The 26,538-nt window shown below is 46.3% G+C and overlaps 2 protein-coding genes across 4 annotated transcripts in view; both read left to right on the forward strand.

The window, feature by feature from the left end:
- Positions 1 to 8,266, forward strand: part of Orc1 (origin recognition complex subunit 1) — a 30,303-nt gene extending 22,037 nt beyond the window's left edge. For all 3 annotated transcript variants that reach the window (XM_047561694.1, XM_047561685.1, XM_047561703.1), the window contains 4 exons: positions 219 to 338; positions 5,066 to 5,235; positions 5,783 to 5,870; positions 7,762 to 8,266. In XM_047561694.1, coding sequence (XP_047417650.1) covers positions 219 to 338; positions 5,066 to 5,235; positions 5,783 to 5,870; positions 7,762 to 7,956 — 573 coding nt within the window. In that variant the 3' untranslated portion in view covers positions 7,957 to 8,266. The remainder of the gene's footprint in view (positions 1 to 218; positions 339 to 5,065; positions 5,236 to 5,782; positions 5,871 to 7,761) is intronic.
- Positions 8,267 to 10,606: 2,340 nt separating this feature from the next.
- Cc2d1b (coiled-coil and C2 domain containing 1B) lies at positions 10,607 to 23,890 on the forward strand. The gene is made up of 25 exons (XM_047546653.1): positions 10,607 to 10,757; positions 12,233 to 12,315; positions 13,402 to 13,546; positions 14,359 to 14,471; positions 14,869 to 15,030; positions 15,416 to 15,541; positions 15,666 to 15,825; positions 16,244 to 16,425; positions 16,606 to 16,681; positions 16,782 to 16,892; positions 16,982 to 17,112; positions 17,339 to 17,411; positions 17,584 to 17,723; positions 18,092 to 18,209; positions 18,292 to 18,464; positions 18,863 to 18,988; positions 19,574 to 19,632; positions 19,715 to 19,831; positions 20,192 to 20,265; positions 20,372 to 20,430; positions 20,621 to 20,672; positions 21,092 to 21,191; positions 21,357 to 21,447; positions 22,603 to 22,732; positions 23,036 to 23,890. Exons 2-24 carry the CDS (start codon positions 12,250 to 12,252, stop codon positions 22,729 to 22,731), a joined length of 2,583 nt encoding a protein of 860 aa, XP_047402609.1. The 5' UTR covers positions 10,607 to 10,757; positions 12,233 to 12,249; the 3' UTR covers position 22,732; positions 23,036 to 23,890.
- The last annotated feature ends 2,648 nt before the right edge of the window (positions 23,891 to 26,538 follow it).

Below are 26,538 nucleotides of genomic sequence, written 5' to 3' on the forward strand. Positions count from 1 at the left end.
AAATGAAACAAAAAGATAGTTTGAGAACTATTGTACTATAGGATACCACTGGCCATTGTCAGTAATGACAGTAGCCGGAAGCAGCAGTAATCCTGGGAGGAAATGTATAAGTTGTTATGTGGGGCTTGGGAATTTGGTTTGGAGTCCTGAGTGATTTTTCACCTGCACAATCTGTGGGCAGTCAGTGAATTTGCTCCCCTGTCATCTTTGCTCCCTAGGGCCTTACCAGAATGTCCTTCCAGCCCTATACTCACAGCCAGTTGCAGCAGATCCTAGGGTCCCGACTGAAGCATTTAAAGGCCTTTGAGGATGATGCCATCCAGTTGGTAGCCAGGAAGGTAAGTTACTTTGGGGAGCTCCTGGCTGCACTCACAAATCAGTCAGCAAGTCTGTGCTGAGCACCTGCCACAAGCAAGGCTCTGTGTTGGGTATTCCGGGGCTGAAGAAAACTTTAGGAAGTCCTGTAAAATAAATACCAAGAAAGAAACAAAGTTCTGAAAGATTTCTTAACCTTATTGTATGAGTACTTAAAAGGCCATGAATATTGTGTGCTTATATACAAACTAACATTAATTGATTCAGGGAGCAAAGCAGTTTTGTGTAATTAAAAGGATGGTATAGTCAGGTAGGTAAACCTGACTTGGATTCTGACACTTTTAGGAGGCATGGGGGGGTTTATAGGAAAGTTACCAAGAACTTCCATTTTCATCTCTGAAAAATGGGAGTAATAATAGTTACATCACAAGGTCCTTGGGAAAATCAGATGAGATCCTGTCTGACTTGCAGCAAAGTACACACTCTAGGACATTGAGATATTGGATACCTGTGTCTTCCGAGCTCTAGAGGAGAATGCTAGATTCCACCAGAGACTGTTCCTGCTGAGAACAAAGTGGGCTAAATATCTGCCTCAGACTCAAAGAAAAATACATACATCTATAAGTATTTCAATACTTACAAGTATCATAGAGTTATATCTGTTTCCTTTTGCCCAAAATTATCTGAACTGTAAGTGGCTACAGCAGCAGTGCATGCCCCTGTCTCCTGCTTGGAGCTAGGTCCCAAATCAGTTGCTGGGTTCAGGTGAGTGAGCATGTTGCCTATCTCCAAGTTTGCTTTCTGGAAAAGAGCTCAGAGTTTACCCTCTGATCCCTCTATGGGAAGAATTATTCACTGTGCTTTTGTGCATATTCTCAGACTTCTTTTTTTCTCTAAATGCTTTTTTTTTTTTTAATTCCCATTATTTAAGGTTATTTTCTCCTTTTTTCCTCAAAGATGCTTTTTGGTGGTTGGTTTTGGTATCTGTCCTGTCTTGTGTTGGTGACATTCCTCAGATGTCATATTTGTATAGGATAGAGATTAAAAAACTGATTTGAGTCAGATATGTGCTGAGGCAGGAAGATCACTTGAGTTAAAATCTGGCCTACCAACAAACTGAGACCCTGACCCTGTCTCCTCTTCCCCCTCCAAAAAGAAAGAAAGAAAGAAGGAAGGGAGGGAGGGAGGAAGGAAGGAAGGAAGGAAGGAAGGAAGGAAGGAGAAAGAAAGGAAGAAAGAAAGAAAGAAGGGAGGGAGGGAGAGAGAGGGGAAGGAAGGAGGGAAAGAAAGAATGGGAGGGAGGGAGGGAGAGAGGAAGAAGGAAGGAAAGAAGGAAGGAGAGAGAAAGAAAGAAAGAAAGAATGGAAGGGAGGAACAAAGGAAAGCAAGCTGGCTTGCTGGCTGGTGGGGAGCTTCCAGCAGGAGTCTTATTTGCTTTGGGATAATCTGGGACCAATTACAATATCATTCATTCTTTCTCACTGGGATAGTCTGGTTTCCCTGACTGCTTCTTATGTCCTGCTGGGAGGGCAGTATTCTGAGAGTGAGGTGTATAGAATGGTACCATAAAGGGGAAAGGTCTTAGATTTCAGCATGCATGCAGTAATCTATTTTGGGTAGGGGACACTGTCTCCTGCAATAAGACTTAGGCAGGCCCCGAGATTGTTTTCCTTATCCTTGCAGAGGCCCCCAATTTTCTCATACTGTTTCCCTCTGTGACCCCATTAATGTGCACCCAACAATATGAAGTGAGAGAAGAAGGACCTTGGGCAAGGGTCAGCAAACTTTTTCTGTGACAGGCCTGGTATTAAATGTTATAGGCTTTGTAGAACATAACCGTGTATTCAATCTACTCAATTTTGTTTTTGCAAGAGGTTGGAGGACATAGTTTGTTGACTTCTCATCTAGGACATTTTTAAAGTTAGTTTTCTAGCTTTCTGAACATTATTTAACTTTCAGCCTGTCTTCCTTATTTTATAGCCAAACATTCCGTTCCTCTTTACCTTCAGTTCCAGTACCACTAACTCTGGAGCATTTTGAAGATTTTGTTGTTGTTCGTTTTGTTTTGGAGTACTGGAGTACTAGGGATTGAGCCCTGAGATGTTCTACCACTGAGCTAACCCTGGGTGCCCCCCCCAGTCCCACCCCCACCCCCACTACTTGGTAAATTGCTAAGGCTGGCCTTAAACTTAATGTCCTCCTACCTCGGCCTCTGGAGTCCCTGGGATTACAGGATTACAGGTGTGTACAACACCACCTAGCTTTTCTTTAATTTGTTTAGCATTTTGAAGATTTTGTTTGGTTTTGTTTTACACCAGGGATTAAACCCAGGTTTAACCTTGGTTTAATCACTGAGCCACACCCCACCCCTTTTTATTTTTTATTTTGAGACAGGGTCTTGCGAAGTTGCCGAGGCTGACTTTGAACTTGTGATCCTCCTGCCTCAGTCTCCCAAGCCACTGGGATTACAGGCATGCAACACTGTGCCCGTCAAATCCTAGTAGTTTTTTGCTAGGGTTTTCTTGATATACAATCATATCATCAGCAAGAAGAGATAATTTTATAATTTTTCTAATATTTACATTATTTCCTTTTTTATTGTAGTTCCTAAGACCTCCAAAACAATATACAAACTGTGTCGTATAATGTTACTTTTGAGACAGCTTTTTGCTGAGTTGTTGAGGTTGGCTTTGAACTTGAGATCCTCCTGCCTCAGCCTCCTGAGCTGCTGGGATTACAGGTGTGTGCCAGTAGGCCCAGCCATTTTGAAAATTTGTAATGTAACTTTTAAGTTGCGTTGCAAATCTATTTACTCTTGGATTCCCAGGTCTAAGTCACCACCACTCTTACACCTTTATCGTTGATGACAATATTCTATTGTCATTTATTCCTCTCTTGCTCCTTTCCTTCCTATTGTGAGTCTTATTACTGACAGCTTTTATTTCTTTATATATAAAGAAGCATACTTATTTGTAGATCTGATTTTGATTTCTGCTGGTTCTGATACATGTATAGCCTTGTTTCTTTCTTCTTTTTTAATACCTGGACTCGATTTTACTTTTGCTAATATCTTCTTGTTCTTTTTTCTGAGAATTAATTGAGACCTGAGTTGAAGTGGAGTTCATTTAGAGTTTGTTTTGACTTCTGGCCATCGACTAGGGACACCACCAGGTGTTACCATTTTTAAAAGATTTTCCACTGAGGATTTTAGGGGGTGTAACATAAATTTGGGCTTCAAACTCATGTGAGGGCTTGTGGTTAGAAAAACAGGGAGTTTTCTTTATTCCACACTCACTAGCAGCCCATGTCAAAACAGACAATTTCTCCTGCCATCGCACTGTGAGATAAGTCTCATTTATGCTTATACCAAGGTGGCCGTGGAGGTTGAGCTCCAAGTTCATGCAGGGTCTCCCATTAGAATCCATGATGGTGGGGCCCTAGCTTTCTTTTGTCTTCCGCATACCAGTGATAGAAAAAAGAACCTTGAAAAGTCACCAAGGTTCACAGATCTCCTCTAGGTGAAAACTGCTTTGGATGTCTTCTGGCCTCCTAGGGATGCCCTCTGTCTGTCTTTAGGCCTCTCAGCAGCTCTTGTCCATTTTGTTCACCACCGTTGTGCTGTTTCCAGAGGGGAGGGTTGGTGACAGGAGGAACGAGAAGTGATAAGGGGGGCAAATCTAGGGGACAGCCTTACTAATTGGAGATTAGAGGGGGAATTAGAGGAGAATTAGAGGGAGAATTAGTTGGAGATTAAAGGGAGAGAAGAATATAAGTTGATATAAAAGTTGTCTTGGTTCCTAGAAAAATGGTTTTTGTTTTGAATGTCTTAAATTTGAGTTCTGAAAACAAAGATATCTTACAAAACATTAAAAATTGCCTGTAAACTTAACATATCATGAATTTTGGAAAATGGTAATGATTTCAGAGATACTTCAGCAGAGTCTGATGATAGTCAGATGAATGGTGAGGATGACTGACAATACTGGGAATAGAAACTAAGAGGCCTTGCAGGCTGCTGATTGTGAAAATTCCTGGGAGACATGGCCTTCTAAGTCAGCGTGGGAGAGAGTAGAGGGTTCCTGAAAAGGGGGACCCAGAGCCCCTCAACCTTGCTGCATGTGTGAGGAGGGAATGACAGCAGAGCTGTGGACATCGAGAGTTAGTCTAATTCGTCCATCGCACAGAATCCTCTGGGTCCTCCAGCTTGTGGCTTCCTTCCCTTCCCTTATCCTTGATTCTGTTTCTCTTAGCCATTGATCAGGCTATCTCCCCAAATTACCACATGCTGCTGGGGAGCCAGCCTGTGGCTTTATCTTCAGATAGAGTCCCGCTCAGCCTCTGGCCTTGGCTGCCTGCTTCTGGGGGCACATTTTTCTCTCCAGGCAAGGAATGAGAATCCCTTTGTTTCCAGATGGTTCATTCATGATCTTGGAGTCAAGGGTCTTCTTTTTTCTTTCTTTTTTTAAAATTTCCTGAATAATAAATAAAGCTGAGAATTTTTACCTTTTCCATTGTGGAGTTATCCATAAAACCAAGACAAAGGTTGGGACTAGGGACTATAGTCCCAGGTATGATGTCAGTAATTTAGTCCTGTACTTCCACAAGGTTTCCAGACAAGGCTAAATCATTAACACTATGTAGAAATCCATTCTCAGAACTGCTTTTCCTGTTTAGCTGAACAAGAATCTGCTGGTTGTTCTCCTGGGCTGAGATGGCCAGGGGATCTCAGAATGAAATGTTGCTCTTGTAGGTAGCAGCCCTCTCTGGAGATGCACGACGCTGCCTGGACATTTGCAGGCGTGCCACAGAAATCTGCGAGTTCTCCCACCAGAAACCTGACTCCCCTGGCCTGGTCACAGTGGCCCACTTGATGGAGGCTATAGATGAGATGTTCTCCTCTTCATATATCACTGCCATCAAGTAAGATGCTTCTGGACCTTCCTGGGAGATAAGTGGAGGTCTACAGCCTGGGAAGGCTTTGGAAACAGGCTTCCCTTTCTGAACCTCAACTCATTCAATGTACTTTATTGAAAAAACAGTGCTTTTTCTTAGGAGCTTAGATCAGTCAAGGAGGGAGAAACATAAACATAGGATAGCAGGTGAATATCTGCCATTTATTGAGCTATTTTAAGGAGTTTAGTGAGTAAAAGCACCATGGGAACTAGAATGAAGCAGTTGGCTTCTCACTGCATGTTGAACTCAGCTCATGAAATGAGAACATGGATATTTTTGAGGTGCTAGTGTAATTCCAGATGCAGTTAGTTTCTGTGTTCCCCCATTTCCAAAGTGATGTGCTTTCTCTATTAGTTTGAGACTTAATAAGGGAGAAACCTTATGGAATAATATAAAAAACATTTCCCAATGCTTCTTTTCCTCTCTAAAGACAGAAGCTTTGCTTGCTTTGCTTGCTTTCCTTGGGGCTGGTGGTGAGCCGTATGAGAACTCACTTCTCCTCATTTCTTTTAAGAAACTCCTCCGTCCTGGAGCAGGGCTTTCTGAGAGCCATCCTTGCAGAGTTCCATCGATCAGGACTGGAAGAAGCAACACTTCAACAGGTAGGTGATCTTCTTTTCTCAAATCCTTCTGGATCTTAGTCTGGGGCTTTAAAAGTAGATGAAGATTTCAATCAATATATAATAGTTTGTCTTTATTTTGTGTACTCTGACTTTGCTTAAGAATACCAGATTAACACCTATTTTTATGTGATTTTAAATAGTTTGTTCTTTTCAATTTAAACATAATTTCTTCCTTTTTTGGGGTTTGAACTCAGGATGCTTAATTGCTGAGGCTGGCTTTGAACTCGCCATCTTCTAGCCTCAGCCTCCCGAGTCGCTGGGATTACAGGTGTGCAACACGGTGCCTGGCATAATTGAACATATTTATGGGGTAATGTGAAAATTCAAAACTTGTGTACAATGTGCACTGATGAAATCAGGGTAATCAGCATTTCCATCTCCATATCTTTTTTTTTTTTTTTTAATGTTGGGAGACTTTGAAAGCCTCTATTCTAGTTCTTCATAAAAATGTGTTACAGGTCATTGTGAACTATAGTCACCCTGTCATTCTGTAGAATCTAGAACTCAAGGAATGTTTTATTGAGTTACATGAGAAGATGCCTTTAGCAATTGATTTCTGCCTGTTAACTTGAAGGCCTACTATGTACCAGACGTTGTTCAAGAAGTGAGATGAACAAGCTGAAATTACTACTCTGCAGACAGCTACGTTAGAGTGGAGACAAGACTTTCAGAACGATACCATGTTTGAAAACAGTCATATCAAAGTGATCTATTTGGGAATAGTTTGAATTAGATCAACTAAGAAGAATCTTTAGGGCTCGTGCCTTAGTTAAGATGGTGTCTTCAGGTAGTTGTTAAAGATGTTCATAAGAGTGTGTATATCTGTGTGAGTATAATTTAGAGAGAACAGGAAAACATTTTCCTTTCAGCTTTTTAATAGGTCAGTTATAAATTCTTTGATGGCTAGGTGCGGTGGCTTATGTCTATAATCCCAGCAACTTGAGATGCTGAGGTGCAGAAGGTTTGCAAGTTTGGAACCTACCTCAACTTAATGAGATCCTGTCTCAAAATAAAAAGTACTGGGGAAATAGCTGAGTGATAAAATACCCCTGTGTTCAACTTCTAGTACCCTCCCCCAATAAAAGTATTAAAAATGAATTCATTTGGGAACATTTATTTACTGGTCATATCTTTTGCCCTTTATTGTCTCCTTTTAGAGCCAGAGAGTGTTCTTTTATGAAGAGTGACTCTCATTTTAGTTCGTAAGCATTTCCTGAACATCTCTCTGCAGTATGCCATTAACTGTAGTGGGTGCTATGAACCCCAAGCTGAACTGGTTACTATCCTTGCTCTTGTCATGCTCCCAGTCTTGGTAGAAGGGATACACTCATAAATATTTAGAACAGAATGACCTACCGACTTGCTTGACCCTGTGGGGAGCTTTAGCCATCTGTGGTTGCAGCTTTCCTCCTGCCTCCCTTTACTCCTTTATTCAGTTTTCTCTTTGAGCCATTGAGCTTGGCAGAAAGTCATGCCTGGCATCTATTCACTGTATCTTATTGCAATATGTGACTTAAATATTGTCATTTTCAATTGTGGAACTCTCAGCCCAGGGATACCAGGACTATTTCTGTAATAGTGACAGTTAGTAGTCATTTTATACCTATGAACTCATAAGGTATGTGCATTGTTTTATAAGTAAAACTGAAGCTCAAAAATGTGAACTTGCCCTGTGTTGCATGTTTAGGCAAATGACAGAGCTAGGAATCACATGCTGCTTTCTGATTCAGGGGCTGGCATTCCATTCTCCATTAATCCTTTTGGATTATTTGTTATTCTAGGTACCAGGTGTCTGCTTTTCCCAAAGAAGCAATGGTCAGATGCTGACCCAGGACTTCCCTTCCTCTTAACCTGTGCTTTTTGTGTCTAGATATACAGTCAACATGTGGCCCTGTGCATGATGGAGGGACTGCCATACCCAACCATGTCAGAGACCATGGCGGTGTGTTCCCGTCTGGGCTCCTGCCGTCTCCTTTTGGTGGAGCCCAGCAGGAATGACCTGCTCCTTCGTGTGCGGCTCAACGTCAGCCAGGATGATGTGCTTTATGCACTGAAAGAGGAGTGAAAGGCTTCTCAAGGGCAACCGCTTTTAAAGATCCCACTTTCCTTTTTCTAAGCACATGGAATTATGGAAGTAAAATATGCAAAGGAGAAATGGCTATCATGTGTTTTTGAATTTTCTGTTAAATGATTTGCTTTTTCCAGAGTGTTTGGGAACTTTATAGTCAATACAAACATTCAGAGTATAAAACCAAACTGGCCTTCTACCACTGGTTTTCATTATTTAAGTTAAACTGAAGCTCAAAAAGGCGAAGTAATCCCTAGCAACATAGCTATAAACTATAATTTTTAAAAAATATATAACGTTTAAAAATTTACAATAGAAACTTTCAAATATAAAAGGTGTATACAGCACATTAATTGTAAGGTACTAGGAATAAATCTAATAAAGAGATGCAATTTTTGTCTAGATGCAAGTCTTGGCAATTTCTCTTTTTATCCTTATATGACACAGAAAAACAACATCACCCAGAAATGTTTGAGAAAACTATCATACTATCAGACAAATCCAAATTAAGGGAGAAATATTCTACAAAGCAATTGTTCCACTCATTTAAATATTATCACAAAAGAAAAACAAAATGCCAAATATCCTGAGAAGAGAATAGAGACATAAGAACTAAATGCACTGGGTGAACCTTAATTTGAGTCCTAGATTTAAGAAATCCAATTATAATTCAGGTATGGGACATGTGCATCTAATTCCAGTGACTGGTGCCTGAGACAGGAGGATTACAAGTTCAAGGTCAGCCTGGGATGGGCATGTAGGTCAGTGGCAAAGCATCCCTTGGTTCAACCTCTACTAGTGGGGGGAAAAAAGTATATTCAGATATATATAACCTAATATAATTGGCTGAGGATTGGTATCAAAATACTATTTTTAAGCCATCACGTCAAAAACCTGTGTATGGTTATATGGCATAATTGGAACCCAAATGCTTCACTGATGGTCATTAGAAACTAATAACTTTTTAGATGATTTGATAACAATCTGGAAAATGCAAGAAATCCTATTATCCCTTTCCTAGTAATATACTCTAGAGAAATTCACATGTGTACACCATGAATTAGGCACAAGAATGTTCATGGCACTGTGTCAGCAGGCCATTGGAAAAATGAAGATTCATTTTTATACTATGGAATGCCATTCTAAAAGGAAAATTTAAAAGTATACATATCAATGTGCATGAATCCTGCAAACAGGGTTGAGTAGAAAAAAGTTCAATTATGCAGTATGATACCAATGATATATATAAGAGCTTACAAAAATAGAAATGTTCAGGAATAATAAATCCCACAGTCAAGATCACAGATACCTCTGGTGTTACCATATTGGAGGCTGCAGGTGGCCTCGACCGTATTGTAGTTTAAGAAAAAACGTGGAATATGTAGGTGTCCATGAAGTGCTAAATCACACACAAATAGGAACTACTGAGTACCTGTTGTGTGCCATACTCTGCTCAGATACCCAATAGAAGCAGGGAATTTTTTTTTTTTTTTAATCTTTGTGCAGCTTGCATTCTAGTAAACTTGAAATGTATGTCTTTGTGTATACCTTAAACATTCATTAAAAAAATGTTAACTAAGGAGTGAGAAAAAAGTGATGAAGCCAGGGGCGGTGGTGCACACCTGTAATCCCGCCTATTCAGGAGGCTGAGAGAAGAATAACAAGCTCTAGGACAGCATCAACAATTCAACAAAACCCTGTCTCAAAGTGAGAGCTGTAGGGGTAGTGTAGCTCGGTGATAGAGCCCTGGCTTAACATGAGAAGGGCCTGGGTTAGAAAATCAATACCAAAAAAGAAAGTGAACTGTTCCTTCTTTGGGAGGTTATCCCAAAACAATGAGATGTAAAAGCCTTTTATCCCAGGAAACAGGAAAATCCTGGAAATCACTAATAGTTTTAGAAGATAGGAATGAGTAGCAATATTTTAGCTAGACAAAGGCAATTTTACTGATTGCCAAAGCAGTTGGTTTTGTATATCCATGGCCAAGTTTCTCTGAACTTCCGTTTTCTTCTAGCAATGGTATCTATCAGGATTGAAAATTGGATAAAATTCATTGTGAAAAGTGATAGGTACAAACTGGGCAGAGTGCAGGTGCAGTCTTCATTTCTTTGTTTCCCCTTTCCACGCACCTCCAATTGGCTGCATTGCCGGGTAGGGGCCTAAGAATTCAGTATTAAACTTTATGAAGTGTTTTCCAGAGGTGCAATGCGCTGTTTGTTTTAATATCAAGTTCCAACCCGCCTTCTGAATGGAAAGGGGGTACATTCAGGTGCTGAATTATGAAAATAACGATGAGATACACTTCGGGGACTTGATTATAAAGGTCTACAACGTCAAGGACCGCCAGCACAGAAGCTCCGCCTCCTCGTACAGTAGGGCCGGGCTAGGACGTCGGCGGTTTAGGCCCGTCGAGCGTGTGCCCAGTTCCTGATCCTGAGAACGACGGAGGGGTTTTGGCGAAGTCACTGGGCAAAGGAAGGGGCGCACCTACTGCTTTTGCGCAAGCAGTTTAGGTCCGGGAGAAACCCGCCAACGCTCCTGTCAGGTCTAGCACTACCTGGCCGAGGCGCCTGCGCATTGCGAACCCCACCCTAGGAGTCACCTGTCGGAACGCCCCGCCCGCTTCGCCTTGCACATGCGCAGTGCGAACCTCCCGACTGTGAAATCACGTGTTGGGCCCTAGCCGCCTCCCGGGCGGGCGCTTCCTGTTGCTGCCTCCGCTGCCGCCCGGGGGCCGCGGGAAGCCAGGGCGGTGCCGGGAGGGAGAAGGCTCGGGTTTGGTTCGGATCCGTCGCGAGGTATGCCGCGTCCCCGCCCCCTGGCGTGGGTTTCCCTGGGGACAGCCGGGGAGATGGAGGCGGCTTGGGCAGGCCCGGGCGGGGCGGTGAGCCCCGCCGCGTGGGAATGGGAGGCCCCGCTTAGCCTCTCTTTGCAGACCCTCTCCTGACCCTGGACCTGGGTCCAGCACCGAAGCCGCACACTTGGAGAGTCTGACCGATCTTGACTTTCCCCTGAGCCCAGAGTCATTCCCGCGGCCTCCGCAGCCCCTGCACAGTTGACACCCGGGATTCACCCAAGTCTCCGAAATCTGACACTTGTTAGTGCTCCAGAGCGCCAGCTCCCATGCGCCCACACCCAGTTAACCTCGAGCCCTGTACACATTCCTCTTAACTCAGGACTCCAGCCACTTCTCTCCATCCCCACCACCAACACCCCGAGATGCTCGGTACCCAGGTTTCCTTGCTCCTTCCGTTCTGTAAACAGTGATGTTTCTGAAACACTGGCCTGATCCTGTCACTTCTTTCCCCATTACCCTCAGAATAATGCTCAGATTCTTTCAGAGTTAAAGATTTTGCCCCTTGTGCACATTTATCTCATGCATTTCTGGTCTCAGAGTTTGGTGCATGTCCTAGTAATACCAGGCCCTTATAACGTTTCCTTTTCTTACCTCAGAACCATTATGAAGTTGTTCCCTCTGCCAGGATTTCTATTTCTTTTCTTTCCCCCACCTTCATGAGTCAGCACAAGCATCACCTTCTCCAAGAAGTCTTTTTTTTCTGTGTTGGATAAAGTGCTACTTCTGGGCACCCATAGCACCTGCAGCAACCTTGTGTGGTGGGTTTTTGTTCATGGGTTTGTCTACACCATGTAAATGTTCCTTAAGGACTGAGGCCTGTGAATGTTCCTTGAGGGTTACATTCATTTCTGCACTCCCAGGGGCCAGCACATCTGCCATGTAGGTCCCATGAATGGTTGAGAGAGCTCTGAGAGAATCTAAATGCTGAGTCAGGTTTCTCTGGTGCAGAGCTGCCCAAGGAAACTGCCATGGTGAAAATGCTTTGTGTCTGTGTCTTATGGTGATCACAAGCCGCATACAGCTATGTGCCTGGCATGGATTTTTAATTTTAATTAATATAAACCCAACACATTGTTTCCAGAATAGACAGCACTGCTTTAGGGCCTGTCTGAATCCTACCCAGCCTTGAACCTACCCTGTAGCCAGCGTTGCTTCTGTGAGTCTATCTTCCAAATGCATCAGTCAGTTCAGTGACTTTATATTGTGTGTTCACACACCCCACTAAACCCACTGACAGGTGGTCCCCAGCCTCCCATCTCCCATGTTGCTTGTTTCAGTGCTGTGATTCCAAGACTGGTATTTCACCCCGTGGGTAAAGCACTGCCACCCATGAGAGCTTGCTAACCACTCTTAACACTGTCAGAACCTGGCTCAGGTCTACTCCAGTCTGAGTCTCTTCAACTTCCCACCTGATAGGTATCTAGGTTGCCGGGATGCCAGGGCCACGACCTCGGAAAGGCCTTCAGGCCAGCGGCCAGGGTGTGGCAGCTGCCAAGCAGGTATGAACATGGCCTCCTTCACCTGGGGCCAGTTTGGGGTGGGAGGTCTCTGGACAGCTTGGGCAAATTGGGTTACCTGGGTGGTTTTCCTGTTAGTCCAAAGAATTGCAAAGGTGCCTCCTTCTGTAGACACTGCCACACAGTTGGAAGAGGAGGTCTGAACTCCCCTCCTGGATTTCACATGGATATCCTCCTGCCATGACCATTCCATGTAAACTATCAGGGTTTAGGACTCTCATAGGGTTTCTCATTTAGGGTCATGGCATTGCTTGCCAGCCAAGGATGCCAGGGCTGGAAGTCTATGGACAGTAAGAAGACTTTGCTGCTAAGGCGCATAGGGCTGTGGCTGAAATGGGGAGCTAAAGGGGCCTGTCTTCCAGTTTTCTCCCTTTAAGTCTTCTGGACCCAAGTCCTGAGACTTGTTAGTCTGTTTTTATTGTCTTAAAGGAGGCAAGTAAGGGATACGTTATTTAAATTCTGGTTTTGTCATTTAGGGTGCTGTCTCAATTTCATATGGACATTGGTATAAAAATAGTACCTACCTCTTCCTAGAATACTCAAATCTGTGGACACAGAAAGTAGAATGGTGGTTACTAGAGGGTAGAGGGAAGAGAGGATGGGGAGTTAGGGCTTAATGGGTACAGTTTCAGTCTTACACCATGAAGAGTTCTGTGGAGGGACGATGGTGACAGTAGCACAGTGCTACACCATTAACACTGCTGAGCTCCACACTTAAACATAGACTGATAAGTATCATGTATGTGTTTTACCACAATTGAATAGTAGGACCTACCTCTCAGAATTGTGAGAATCAATTAAAATAATCATTTAGTGTGCTAAGTGTAGCGTCTGGCAGCTATTGCTGTTGTTGTTAGTAACAGTAATGACAGTGTAGTCCTTACAAGTTCTTGGAAGAATCCCTGTGGAGATAAGTGGATAATGTTACAGGCCTGACTTTCTTTTTGCACACTGATCCTCACACAGTGAAGGGACCACACCGGGATGCTGGGAGCCCCAAGTCTGGCTCTGGGGCTGGCTCTATCCTTTCTCACTGTGTGATTCCTAAGAATCCTTTTCTGTTATCAGCTGGGGCTCTTTGTGGAGTTCAACCCTGAGGACATGATGCTAGGGATGGATGAGACTGAAGATGACGAGGACCTGGAGGCTGAGCTGCTGGCCCTCACTGGGGAATCAGGAACTACAGGCAGGAAGCCAGCACCCAAGGGGCAGGGTGAGTTTTCAGCACTGGTCTGGGCTCTGATAGGACCTGATGGGTACAGGCCAGTGGTAGAGAAGCCTGGAGGAACCAACCAGATCCCCTGGTCCTTCTGACACCCATCGCCCCTCCTCAGCTCTCCTAGCAAGAGGTCAGTTGTACACCTCTGATGGGAGCTCACCCCTTCCTGAGTTGCGCCCTCTCTCTTGTGGATCTGACTCAGGTCACTCTCCTTAACCCTATCAGCCTGGTATACAGTAGGGGCCCAGTTAGCTCAGATAGAATTGGATATAGAGTAAGTGCACAGAAATTGTGTCAAGTGGAATTTCCCTCCACAGCCTGGACAAGGACAGAGATCTTAGGCCTGGGAGGATCAGGGAGTCTAAATCTTCTCTTCTTACCAGGAACCTCAGAGAACCAACACTCCCCCTCCCAAGTTCCCTTGAGCTCAGGACAGTAAGAGCATTACTGATCAGCCCCTTGCTCTGGGTTTGCATCCTGCTCTGCCACTTAGTTGGATTACAGTGCTAGGAAAATGGATGTTGGCGGTTCACAGTTTATTATATAAAATGGTGATGATACTACTCATCTTGCAGAATTGTGAAGCTCAAATGAACTTCACAAATCTTTACAAATATGAAAGGTGTGGTTGGAGGGCCCAGGTGTCCCTGACAAGGGTCTTCTGAGCAATTTTCTGGATGGGACATTGCTGTAGGAGGGAAGGGGGATTTCTGCCTGGGGTATCTCACAATATAATGGATTGAAGACCCTTCTTTAGTGGACCTTATTTTGAGTTGCCCTGACCTTCTGTGACCTTCTTCTCCCAGCTCCCTTGCCCATGGCCCACATTGAGAAGTTGGCAGCGGACTGTATGCAGGATGTGGAGGAGGAAGAGGAGGAGGAGGAAGAAGAAGGGCTGGAGGAGGATTCAGACCTGCTGGTGCGTCTGTCAGGCTGGTGTTTGAGGGCTCTGCGGTCAAGCTCAGGCCTGGTGGAGGAGAGGGCTGTGGAGAGGAGGCCTGGGGTTTTCCTTCTGTATCTCTAAATTTGAGTGAGTGCCCTTCCCTTCCCTGCCTGTCTTCCTGGTTATATACAGTGTGAGGCCTGTTTCCTGTGCCTTCTAGTCTGAACTCTGCTGTTGGATATTCTCAGATTTGAAGTCTTCACTGTTTTCAAGACTATTCTTGGTCAGATTAAAGAAATGTTTTGGGAAAGGGGACTAAGCACCAGTACGGGCTTTAGGAAATATTGCTGGGAGAAAGGGTCCTTTATTTTCAGATCTGTTGTGGGTGTGATCATGAGGTTCCTAAGCTCCTGGAACTTGTGTGTTTCCCTAGTCTGAGCTGCAGGAGGTCCTGGGTACAGATGAGGAAACTGGGCCCCTGGATGCTGATGAAGCAGCTAACCCAGAACTCCCTGAGGAAGCCAAGGGACAGGAAGACACTGAACCTCCTCCGGTGCAGACAGCCCTCCTAATGGCTTCAGTTCCAGCAGCTCAAGTAGGTTGAGGAGGGGCACTGGGTGCCTTTGATACTCTTACTTGTAGCCTGGCTTGTTACTGCCTTCCTCCAGCAGCTGCCCCAGACAAACTGAGCGGGAGAAACTCCTCTGTGGCAGGCCAGTCTCAAAGCGCTCTCTGTTCTCCCAGACCACCCCCCACAGCCACTTCTTGGCCTCTATTGATTATCTGGGCCTCTCCATTTGCCTCTAGCAGGGCCTGTGGCCTCTCTAATGGGTTTTTGCCTCACACCTTGGGGGCTTTAGGCTCTTCTTTCTCCTGGAGTCCCAGAACTCCATCTTCCGGGGCAGCTTCCTCACAGGGAGAGAATGGCAAGGGCCTAGCTGGCTGTGGAGTGGCCCAGCCCTGAGCTGAAGTATCTACAGGCTGGAGGGCCTCAGGGGCTGCAGGCTTTGCTGGAAGAACGGATCCACAACTATCGGGAGGCTGTGGCCAGCGCCAAGGAGGCAGGTGAAGCAGCCAAAGCCAGACGCTGTGAGCGTGGCCTGAAGGTAAGTTGAACAAGTGGGAAGGAGAGCTGGGGAGCCTTATAAAGGTGATGGATTCCTGGCCTTTTGTAGAGCAAAATCCAGGCCAAGATGGCTACCTGGGTTTCTGACTTGTTTTCTCCTTCAGACTCTGGAGTCCCAGCTAGTTGCCCTAAGGAAAGGAAGGAAGATCAATGAGGATGAGATTCCACCTCCAGTGGCCTTGGGCAGGAGGCCCCCAGCCTCCCAGGAAACAGCCAGCAGGAGCCCTGAGGCTGACTCCCAAGCTCCCCCTGCCATGGAGCCAGGTATCTGGAAACACCCAAATTCTTTCCTAGTTCCTAGGGTCAGAGCCCATGGCCTATTCACCCCAGCCTGCCGCTTGCCCATTGCTCAGTCACACCTTTCCCAAGAGGCCCTAAGCCAATGAGACCTGTGGGAACCAGGTACCCAAAGTTATAACCTTTCCTTTAACCCTTGTGCCTTCTCTGAGGGATTTATTTATTTATTTATTTATTTATTTATTTGCAGTACTTGGGGGATTGAACCCAGAGCCTCAAGTGTTCTACCACTGAGCTACATCCCTCCATGACCCTTCTTATTTTTAGATAGGGTCTCATTAAGTTTCCTGTGCTGGCCTTGAACTTGTGATCCTCAGGCTCCCAAGTCACTAGGGTTATAGGCATTTGACACCACAACTCAACTTTCTGGGGCTTTCTGTTATAGACAACCCCTCCCAATCTGAAACCAGCCTGCTGCACAGCCCTGGCATTGCTGTCCTGCCTGATTCGGACCCACACCCACGGGCCCTGCTGTCAGCCCGACAGAGAGCGTATAAAGTGGCTGCTCTCAGTGCCAAGCGGGCCGGAGATCTAGATCGTGCATGTGAGCTCATGAGGATTGGGAAGGTATGACATCTGACTCCAAGGCACTGCGTCTGTCCCTCCTTTCACAGATAGGGAAGTGGAAGCTCAGAGAGAGAGAGCTAGGCTAGGCTTGGGTGAGACTGGCCTAAGGGGGAGCTGTTTTAGCCCAGGCTCCTGAGGCCCCCTGGTTTGTATCCACATCTGCTTTTCTCACTACTACAGAGATTTGGTGCTGTACTGGAGGCCCTGGAGAAGGGGCAGCCTGTGGATCTGAGTGCCATGCCCCCAGCACCTGAGGGTCAGTGTGGGAATTATGGGCTGAGACTGGGGTTGGGGAGGAATATCAGGTGTGGGACCAACTGGGCACTCCTGCCTACACTTCTGCTCTGGGTCCCCAGACCTGAAGACCCTCTCAGAGACTTCCAAAGCCCCCACAGCACCCTCAGTCCTACCCCCAGCAGTGGAGAGAATGCAGCCAGTTACAGCCCCCAACATCCCAGCAGCCTCAGGTAGGACCCGATGGTGGGACAGAAGTGGAGACCGTGGACCTAGGGAGGGGGGCAGGCAGAACTCACGCTCTCTCCTTACCCATTTCAAGTGGCCCCTGCAGAGCCGCAGACAGTTCTGGACGCCCTGCAGCAAAGGCTGAACAAGTACCGTGAGGCAGGCATCCAGGCCCGGGCCGGTGGGGATGAACGCAAGGCCCGGATGCATGAGCGCATTGCCAAGGTGGGCCTGCAGCTGGCCTCTTCTCCTGGCTGGTTGCTTTCTCCGTCTCTGCTGCTCCTGCTTTCCCTGGTCTCAAGTCTTCATCCATCTGTCTGTCTTATTCTGGAGTTCTTGCTGCCTTAGCTTTTTCTCCTAGGACTGCTATCTTCCCTTCAGTTTTCCTGTCCCTGCCTCTTTCTGTCATGGTGGCTATGTACCAGAGGTCCCTCCTTTTGTTCCCATATAGCAATATCAAGATGCCATTCGAGCACACCGAGCAGGACGTAAAGTGGACTTTACTGAGTTACCTGTTCCTCCAGGTGAGTGGGCCTTGGCTTAGGGACTCTAGGAGGAGGTCTCTGAGCCAGAAGGGAGACAGACTTATGTGTCTGTCTCCACCCTGTGCGAGTCATGCATCCCAGCCATGCCCAGGCAGAGCCAGACAGGACCTGAGGCTATAGCATCCTCTTCCCTCATCATCTCTCATTGTAGGATTTCCCCCTATCCCTGGCCTGGAGCCCACTATGGGCACTGAGGAGGATTCAGTGGTAGCAACTTTGGCAGCTGCCCAAAAACTGGCCACTTCAGAGGATACAGCCCCAGCAGAAGATCAGGATGAGGATGAGGATGAGGTTTGACTGAGGGTTCAGGGCTCCATGGGTTGGTGGGAGATCAGGGATATGCTCAAACCGTGTTGTCCGTACTAACAAGCCCAGTGAGATAGGTATCCTGAACAAAGGCAAAACTGGGATTCAAGCCCAGGTGTTTCTGACTCAGAGCCCAGGTTCAATACCCATTTCCCTACTGTTTACTGTCAGGGATGTTAGACCAGAGAGCTTTTGAGGCTTTTTCTAGCTCTGAGCTTTTGTAGGACCAGGAGGAGAAGCCTCTCATCTCAGGTCACAAAACATCAGTATAACATTAGGAAGAGAGTCCAGGTCTAGGAGCTGCCATGGTCAGGGTGTGGAACCCCCTGTGACAGCGTTCTGGGCACCTGCAGGCTGAGCCTCTAGGACAGGCCCCAGTGGCCAAGAAGCCAGCACAGCCTCTGGTTCCTTCATCCCGGCCCCTTCCTGAGCCCAAGGCCTTGAGTTCTAAGGAGTCACTGAGTCCAACTGGTGAGTAGAACAAGCAGGATGGAGGGGTGGAGGGTCTAGAGAAGGGCAGGTGTGGCCCTAACCACTGGCTCTCTCTCTTCAGTTCGGGAACAGCTGACACTGCTGGAGGCACGGAAACTGCAGTACCAGCGAGCAGCCCTGCAGGCCAAGCGGAAGCAGGACCTGGAGCAGGCCAAAGCCCATCTGCGGGTGGCCAAATGCCTTGAGGGGCAGATCATCCAGGCCCGAGCTGGCCGACCTGTTGACCTCTCAAAGGTGAGTTCTATCTGGTTAGGTACTAGTTCTTCCCAGGTGAAGGAGGGGACTTGCCAGGCAGACCCTGAGCTGGGGCGGCTGTGGGAGGACGTGGGGTTTGGTGTGGATATGGTAACAGCTGGGAAAGAGTCTTCAGCCCATGCCTCTTTCTCTTTCATGGCCCCAGGAGAGACCAGGGGAAGGGAGGGTGGGCTGTTGTGGTCTGCAATGACAAGGCCAGGCAAGGCCAGTGGGAGCAGGGTGCTCTAGCAGCCTGGGGCAGATGGGAAGGCAGTGGGCTCCTGGCACTGAGGTTAGTGGAAATTGAAGAAACACTTAGTTTGGATTCCTGGATTTGTTGGGCTCAGTAGAAGAGTAATTTGACTCTTGGGGTCTGAGGGACCTTGTGACCTGGGTAGGTGCCCTCGCCTTTGACGGATGAAGAGGGTGACTTCATCCTCATCCACCATGAGGACCTTCGACTCTCCCAGAAAGCTGATGAAGTATATACCCAGCTACAAAAAATACTTCTGGAGCAACACGAGGTCAGTAGGCCTTTTGTCTCTTCCTTACCTTTCAGTACCCACAACCTCCCTGTGGAGAAAGGCATGGGGCACAGAACAGGTTGACCTGGATTCAAACTGGCTCTATTGCTTTCTGGCTGTGTGACCTTGGGCAAGGCACTTGTCCCGCCTGAACCATGTTTCCCTCATCTTTAAATGAATGATAATAACCTTCTTTCAGGGTGATTATGAAGTTCAATAGTTTGAAGGGAAAAGAACTTTGTAGATGAGAGGGGAGAGATACATGTTTCTGTTTCTATGTAGCTATCTGAACAGCTGACTAATCTTCTGAGAAGTCTGCTTTCTAAGGTGATGTTTGAATTGTGTTTTAAAGGAAGGATGAATTTTGCTAAGAGAATTTTGGGGAATGGCTGTCCTCAGGAGAGGAGACAGCAGAAGTGTAGTCAGAAAAGTGTGGTGGGCATTGGTAACAGTGACCTTGGGGCATGTGTTGGAGAGAGCTGAGACTACATGGGAAAGTTGGAAGTTTTGTGAGGTCAGGCCTTGCATGCCAGCCTACGCAAGTCTTGCTCTGGCTCTGGAGTCACTCTGGGTCCCTATTTTTAGAAGTGCCTGCTGTTCTCCAAGCAGTTTATGCACCAAGGCAATGTGACTGAGACAACCCGGTAAGTGCAAGGGCTGGGGGGATTGGGGTGGGGGGCAGACAGTGAGCCTTCCTCTGCTGATGTGCATGCCCTTACCTGTCAGGTTTGAGAAGCTTGCTCAGGACCGTAAGAAACAGCTGGAGATCCTGCAGCTAGCCCAGGCTCAGGGCCTTGACCCTCCCAGCCACCACTTTGAGTTGAAGACATTCCAGACTGTGAGGTACCAAAGCCTAAGGGAAACAGTGGCTCTATGCAGGAACAGGACAAGAGGTTGGGAATTGAGGCTGGAGACTCTTCCTTAGTTAGACTTGAGTGTGACAGGCAGTGGGGCCAGTGAGGAGGACGTGGTGCCTGCCAGGGAAGAGCTGAGCTGTGTGGTGGCTGTAGAAAGAACTCCGGACCAGGAGTCAGAGATCATGGTCTGTGCCAACTCTGCTCCTTCCGGCAAATCAGGCTTTTCCTCCCACTACTCTCCTGGTTCCCTCTCAGCTGGGCGGGCAGGCAGGCAGGCACTGGAAGAGGGAACCTTGTTCTGCCACTCTCCTTCACTTTGTGATCTCTCCTTTCTCCTTGGCTGTAGGATCTTCTCAGAACTCAGTAGCACAGAAATGCATCTGATCATTGTCCGGGGAATGAACCTCCCAGCCCCTCCAGGTAATCCCAGAACCACCTCTTCTCAAGGATGCTCTTTTCCAGAGCTTCCACCTCAGGTACTTGGTTTCTGGCCACTCCTCTGACTGACTGCCTTCTCTCCTCACAGGTGTGACCCCTGATGACTTGGATGCTTTTGTGCGGTTTGAGTTTCACTACCCTAACTCGGTGAGGCTGTTAGGATCCCTGAAACATCATCCTCCATTTAGAACTGTTTGATTTCTCTCTGTCTTTTGGGGGCCTGGCTATGGGGAGGGGTTTGAAGACCTTCTGGTCCATTCCTTACAGGACTCAGCCCAGAGTTCCTGGTCCTGTGTACCTGTTTTTCAAACTGTGCTGACTTTTTCCTTATATTTAGGACCAAGCTCAAAAAAGCAAAACATCTGTGGTGAAGAACACAAACTCTCCAGGTGAGTGCCGCATAAGAACCTCTTGTATTTCCAGAGGTTCAAATCTGCTGTCTCAGTTGGTTCATCCAACTTGGGAGATAAAGGCAGGTGTTAACAACATTTAGGTCACTGAGGAAACAGGCTCAGTGGGGTAGAGGGATTTGCCGAGGGCCTCATAGCAAGGAAGTGGTAGAAATGGTGAACCCAGGAATTCTTACTCCAAATTTCAAGTCCTTTTCACTTTGATATAATTCAAATAGAGTACAAAAACTGTTGGTTTCCAAGGCCAGGACCTAGATGCTCTACCCAGCCCCCTGGTGGTAGCCATGCTGAATTGAAGGCAAAGAGATCTGGAGGGGAAGCCTGCCCTGGGCCTCCTTTTCCACTTTTTCAGGAAATCCCTGGGAACCAAGCCCCTCTTCACCTTCTCCCTTTTGCAGAATTTGATCAAGTCTTTAAGTTAAACATCAACCGAAACCACCGGGGCTTCAGGAGAGTGATCCAGAGCAAAGGAATCAAATTTGAGATCTTCCACAAAGGGTAAAGCTCCTATCAGTTACATTTCCAAGATGGACAGGGAGGAAGGAATGGCATTTCTGTTCCCACTGCCCCTGCTATTACTTATTTTGCCTGCACTGGACTCATTCAGTTCATTCCCACCTTCCCTGCCCAGTCTTAACTCTCTGCTGCCTCTTGGCTCCCTAGATCCTTCTTCAGAAGTGACAAGCTGGTTGGCACAGCACACCTGAAACTGGAGCGGTTGGAGAATGAGTGTGAGATCAGAGAGATTGTGGAGGTAGGGTCCAGGGAGTGAACAAGCTGGAGAACTTGTAAGAGGAGAGCGTATTATGTTTCTGTGCCCTTGATTTAAAATGGTCCATAGTGTTTGTGGAGTTTGTAGTATCCCCATTTCATAGATGGAAGAGGTTCAGAAGAGCTGAGAAAATTTATGGTCAGCCAGAGAGGAAATAGCCATACACTTTCCACAACACTCTGGACACTCAGGTTCCCAGGATAAGAGAGAAAACCCTTGAGTCTGATCACTGCTGTCAGCTTAGCATACGGATTACTAGGTTCCTAGGGGTGGGGCAGTTGTCTGACAGCAAGACCAGGTGAAACAAGCTCCAGACCTGAAACTGATATGGTATTTCTGGGTCCAAGACCCAGTTGAATGCAGTTAGTCTGTACTTAGGAAATCAGCCCCCAGATAGCTCCTTAAGCATCCATGAACTTATAGCATTATGCAGGCAGGGACTCTTAAGAGCTTAAGACAGATGGGGAAACAGGCTGGAGAGGAAAGGGGGTTCCATTAGCTCTCATATGTCCTGGGCAGAGCTGGGACCAGACCTTACTGATGACTTTGCAGGCTATGACTTTTCCTGCTGCAGTGCACATGCCCCCTACCCGTGGGAGTTGTTCTAAAGTGGGACCTGGTCAGTATAGGCCCCACTGAGGGTGGGCTGAACTTCTCTGGCCTATTGTGCTTTGCAATCCACCCACCTGCTCTCCTGCCCGGGAGAGGGAGCAGTGTGCTGGATGAGAAGGAACCACTGGCCAGGGTTCTAGTCCTGACTCTGCTACACAGAGTTGTCCACTTCTCTCTGGGCCAACTGTGAGGTGAGGGTTTGGGCTCTGGGTTTCAGCTGCTCCTTGAAGCCAGTGTTTCTCCCGGAGTGGCCATGGGGATCGAGGGAAAAACTGAGTAGAGCCCCAGGTTATAATCTTTTCAGCTGGAGATTGATGCTTATTTAGATTTACATTCTGCTTCCTTGTAAGATAACCCTAAAGCAGCCTCCACACACAGCAGGAGGCAGGGTTGTCCTGACCTGGAGACTGCCTTTTAACACTGCAGGTTGCTTAGCTCCTCTCACTCCCTTTCTGGGACCTTAGGGACCTGCCTGCCCGCAGCCTGTCTCCTCAATTACCACTTCCCTCTCCGTGATCTTCGTAGGTTCTGGATGGAAGAAAGCCCACTGGGGGGAAGCTGGAGGTGAAGATAAGGCTGCGGGAGCCTTTGAGTGGCCAGGACGTGCAGATGGTCACCGAGAACTGGCTGGTCTTGGAGCCCAGGGGCTTGTGAGGTGTGCAGCTCTCAGGATCCTCAGAACCTCTGCCCCCCTGCTTCCTGCCAGGATCCCACAGAGACCTTTCTCTTGCTCATCCTATATCTGGGGAAAAAATTCCCAGGAGTTTCTTATCTGTCAGGAAGAGGCAGAATTGTCGGGTAGAGCTCATGGGCGGAGTTTCTTATGTTCCTCTGTCCAGAACTAGGGAGGGAAGGTAATCGTCCAAGGCTTAACTGTCTTTAAGAAAGTCTTACTAAAATCCATTGGTTTTCACTGTGGTTTAGACTGACTTGCTATGCTCTGTGTCCTGTGTGGCAGATGGTCAGCTCCTGGAGAGGATCAGGCCAGCGGTGGCATCCAGAAGGTTATGGCTTCACTGGTCACGAAAGCCTTTGTACTTAAGAGAGACACTGCTGTACACGCACCAAAGGCCTGTGACATATGTGCGCCACTGACCATGACCCTGGGCTTTGCTCTTGCTGGCCCCTCTTGGTCTCCACAGAAGTGGGCTGGATTCCAGGCGCTCTTCTCCCCCTTGTCTCCCACTCATCCAAAAGTGGACAAAGGCAAGAATACCCTCACCACTCTGTGCCATGGAGTCCCACAGCCCCTTAACCTCTGCATACCAAGTGTGTGCAGCTTACCCCAGCCCCACCATTTCTGGATGTGCCTTTCAAAGATGTAACTGCTTAGGGGATGGGAGAACTTGAGTGTGATCGGGAACCAGTCCTCTCAGGACAGGACATGACTCCGTGACTCCAGTTGGTCAGTGGCAGCCTGTCCCACTCAATCCAGTTCACCCAGCTCTGCCTGTGCCTTTGTCCTGACAGCTGCTGCATTAGCCTTCCTGCTCCCACAGGACTTAGTAGAAGAGGAAAATTTCAATACTGCTTGGTGGGAAGGAGGGGGAAGGCTGCATCTTGGGTTTGGTCTGTGCACCTAAGACTTGTTAACTGGGGTGAAGAAAAAAAAATATATATATATATATAAACTTATGTAGTCATTTTTATTTATTTAAGAAAGTAGGTCTAATTCATTATAGGGATTCTGTACCTTACAGCATAAATCCTAAGTCTTAAAAGCCCTCCTCCCTAGCACTGTTTAAAAGCTAGAGTAGCAGCGACATCTGTCCACTGCTCCTGTGGGTTCCATTTTTGAGAGAAGACAGGGGAAGCCTTTCCTCTCAGCTGATCACCTGGGCCATACCTTAGTTCCTTCCAAGAAATTTGTCTTTGGCTTTTTTTTTTTTTTTTGTGGTGCTGGGGATTGAACCCAGGGCTTTGTGCATGTGAGGCAGGCACTCTACCAACTGAGCTATATCCCCAGCCCCAGCTTTGTTTTTCTGAATGGATAAAAATGGTGAAGGGATTTGTAGTTGTAACAGATTTAATATTAAAAACTGCAGTATTCTATATTTCTTAGAAATAAACACCCCATCTTTTATTTCCTCTTTTTTGAAGCATTAAGTTCAACAAAGCATTCCTCAAGATCATTTTTAAAAGGCTGCAAGTGAAGCAAATACATTCAGCTTACTGGTCACTATGTATTGCATAAGCACAGCTCAGTGTGTTCATGTTGAGCTAACAGGGCTGGGCCATGCTTCCCTGCCCAAGAGAGCAGAGCTTTTAGTGGGGAACAGCAGGAACTACAGATAAGTGACTTTTCTAAGAACTCTCTGGCCAGTCTTACCTATCAGATGTGAGCTAACGAAACTTCCACAGAGAGCTTTAACACTTAATTGCAGTCACACGTGTATCAAACAAGCAGTAATCTAGAATGAAAGGAGGGTCCTCAGCCTTCTTAACATGTTCTAGACCAGCCTGAAGGGTTCCTGGTCCAGCCTAGCCTTCCCCTTAGGGTTTGCATCCCACCCAGCTTACCAAGAGGGTGAAGGATGAGCCACTGGGCTTAACCTTTAAGATTCTAACCAACCCCAAGAGATTCTGAATCCAGGCCTCTGCTGAAAATGTCCTATATCAATAGGACACTTTCTCTGACTCCAAAGATTTTTCTTTGCAATCTATTCAATTCGGCAGGATTCATTGCTCTATTCTTTGAAAAACAGGACTTCAAGACTGAGGGAAGCAAGACAAAGACACCCACAGGCTTGCTGGCTGAGATTCTTAAAAGGCCTTTGTTGTAGCCAAGGCATGCATGGGTAGTGGGAGGGGCCTACACAGATCCATCTTGTCCTAAGATTTGTCCAAAAGCAATAACCAAACACTGAAGATTAGTCACTCATGGGGTGGGAAGCAGCCATAACTCAAATCATTTTCCAATTTTAAATTGTCTCTTGAAAGAATATAGTGCAGTGTGCACTTTCTTCTGAATTAGTGAACTGAATAAAACATGGAAGAAATTTTTAGACTCAAAGTCTCACTATTAAAGGGTGAACTCTTTTGTAACTTAAACATTATTTTTCCTTTATTGTAGCACAGTACTGAAACCTGCATGTTTGCTTCCAAATATCTGTGGCATCTCCCAAAAGATTTTATCCTTCAAGTAAGATCAGCTGCAGTTTGAAACGCCACAGAGCTGAGATTAGTAGGTCCCAGGGAGTTTGCACCTGGTCCAGCTCCATCATAGATAGATTATTCTCTGGGCTCAGCTGTCCAGGGGCTGAGATGGACCATGGTTATTCCTGCTCTATTCCTTAGTCCTTCTGTGTATATAATCCCTACAAATCCCATTTCTGTTATTTGAATCATTATTTTAGCATTAGTAAAATAAGTCACTATCATAAACTAGCCAAAACAAGAAACCTGCTTATCTGAAATGCATCAAATGCAAAAATTATTTCCCAGATGATCACAGAGGTAATTTGGAAATTTTGGGCCCACCAGCAGAAATCAATGTAGGTAGGAGAAGACAGGAGATAGGAATTTAGGCAAAATCCCATATCTGTACCACCCTAGAGTGCAGTAGCTGCTCAAAAAGTGTTAAGAACAAATTGGAGAAACCTTATTGCCTGGCATTTGGCAAGGATTCAACAATTTTTAAAAATTTAAGAAATCACCAGAATGGCAATTCTGTTCCTCTTCGGTTCAGAATGATCACAATCTCAGCCCTCACCACTGGTGACTGGACTATCTACCAAGCTACACCCCAGCCCTTTTGATTTATTTTGAGACAGTCTTCAGACTGGCCTTGAACTTGGACCCCTACTTCCTTAGCTTGTGAATAGCTGGGATTACAGGTGTGTGTGTGTGTGTGTGTGTGTGTGTGTGTGTGTGTTAGATCTCAGTATTTATAATGTACAAATTTTGCCTAATCAGAAATGTGATGTTTCAGCACTTCATTCTATGTAATTCTTAAAATATACATTGTATAACACCAAAGATAAACAAGGGGAAAACAAACTAGCCTTGGCTTTTTTATGCCAAATTCCAAAAGGTGATTTTACTACACATAAAAGGACATTTTATGCAGTTCAGAATGAACCTGACTATACAGGGCCACGGTCTTTCTTTAGTAGAAAAGCTTGCACTGATCCAGAAGAAATATTCGCAATGGCAGGATGTATTTAGCTGAATGGGAACAAGCTATAGGGAAATAGGACCAGTTGCTGTAGAAGCTTCAAACTTTTGAGGTATATTTAGACCAAGCTAGACTAATACTTGCCCCTTTAACAAGTGCTTCTTGTCCTTGTCAGGTTTGGAGGGTCAATTCCAGGGCTCAGTCCATACAAGCTGGTGGTGTGGGGGCCAAGGTGCACTTTAGAAGCTCCATAACTGAATTTATGGGGAAGATACCAATCATAGTTCTCTGTAACTTCTATGGCAAAGGTTTTGAAGAGAGATATGGACATAAACCCCACCCCA

Source organism: Sciurus carolinensis, chromosome 1 (assembly GCF_902686445.1).
Source record: "Sciurus carolinensis chromosome 1, mSciCar1.2, whole genome shotgun sequence".
Classification (NCBI taxonomy): Eukaryota; Metazoa; Chordata; class Mammalia; order Rodentia; family Sciuridae; genus Sciurus; species Sciurus carolinensis.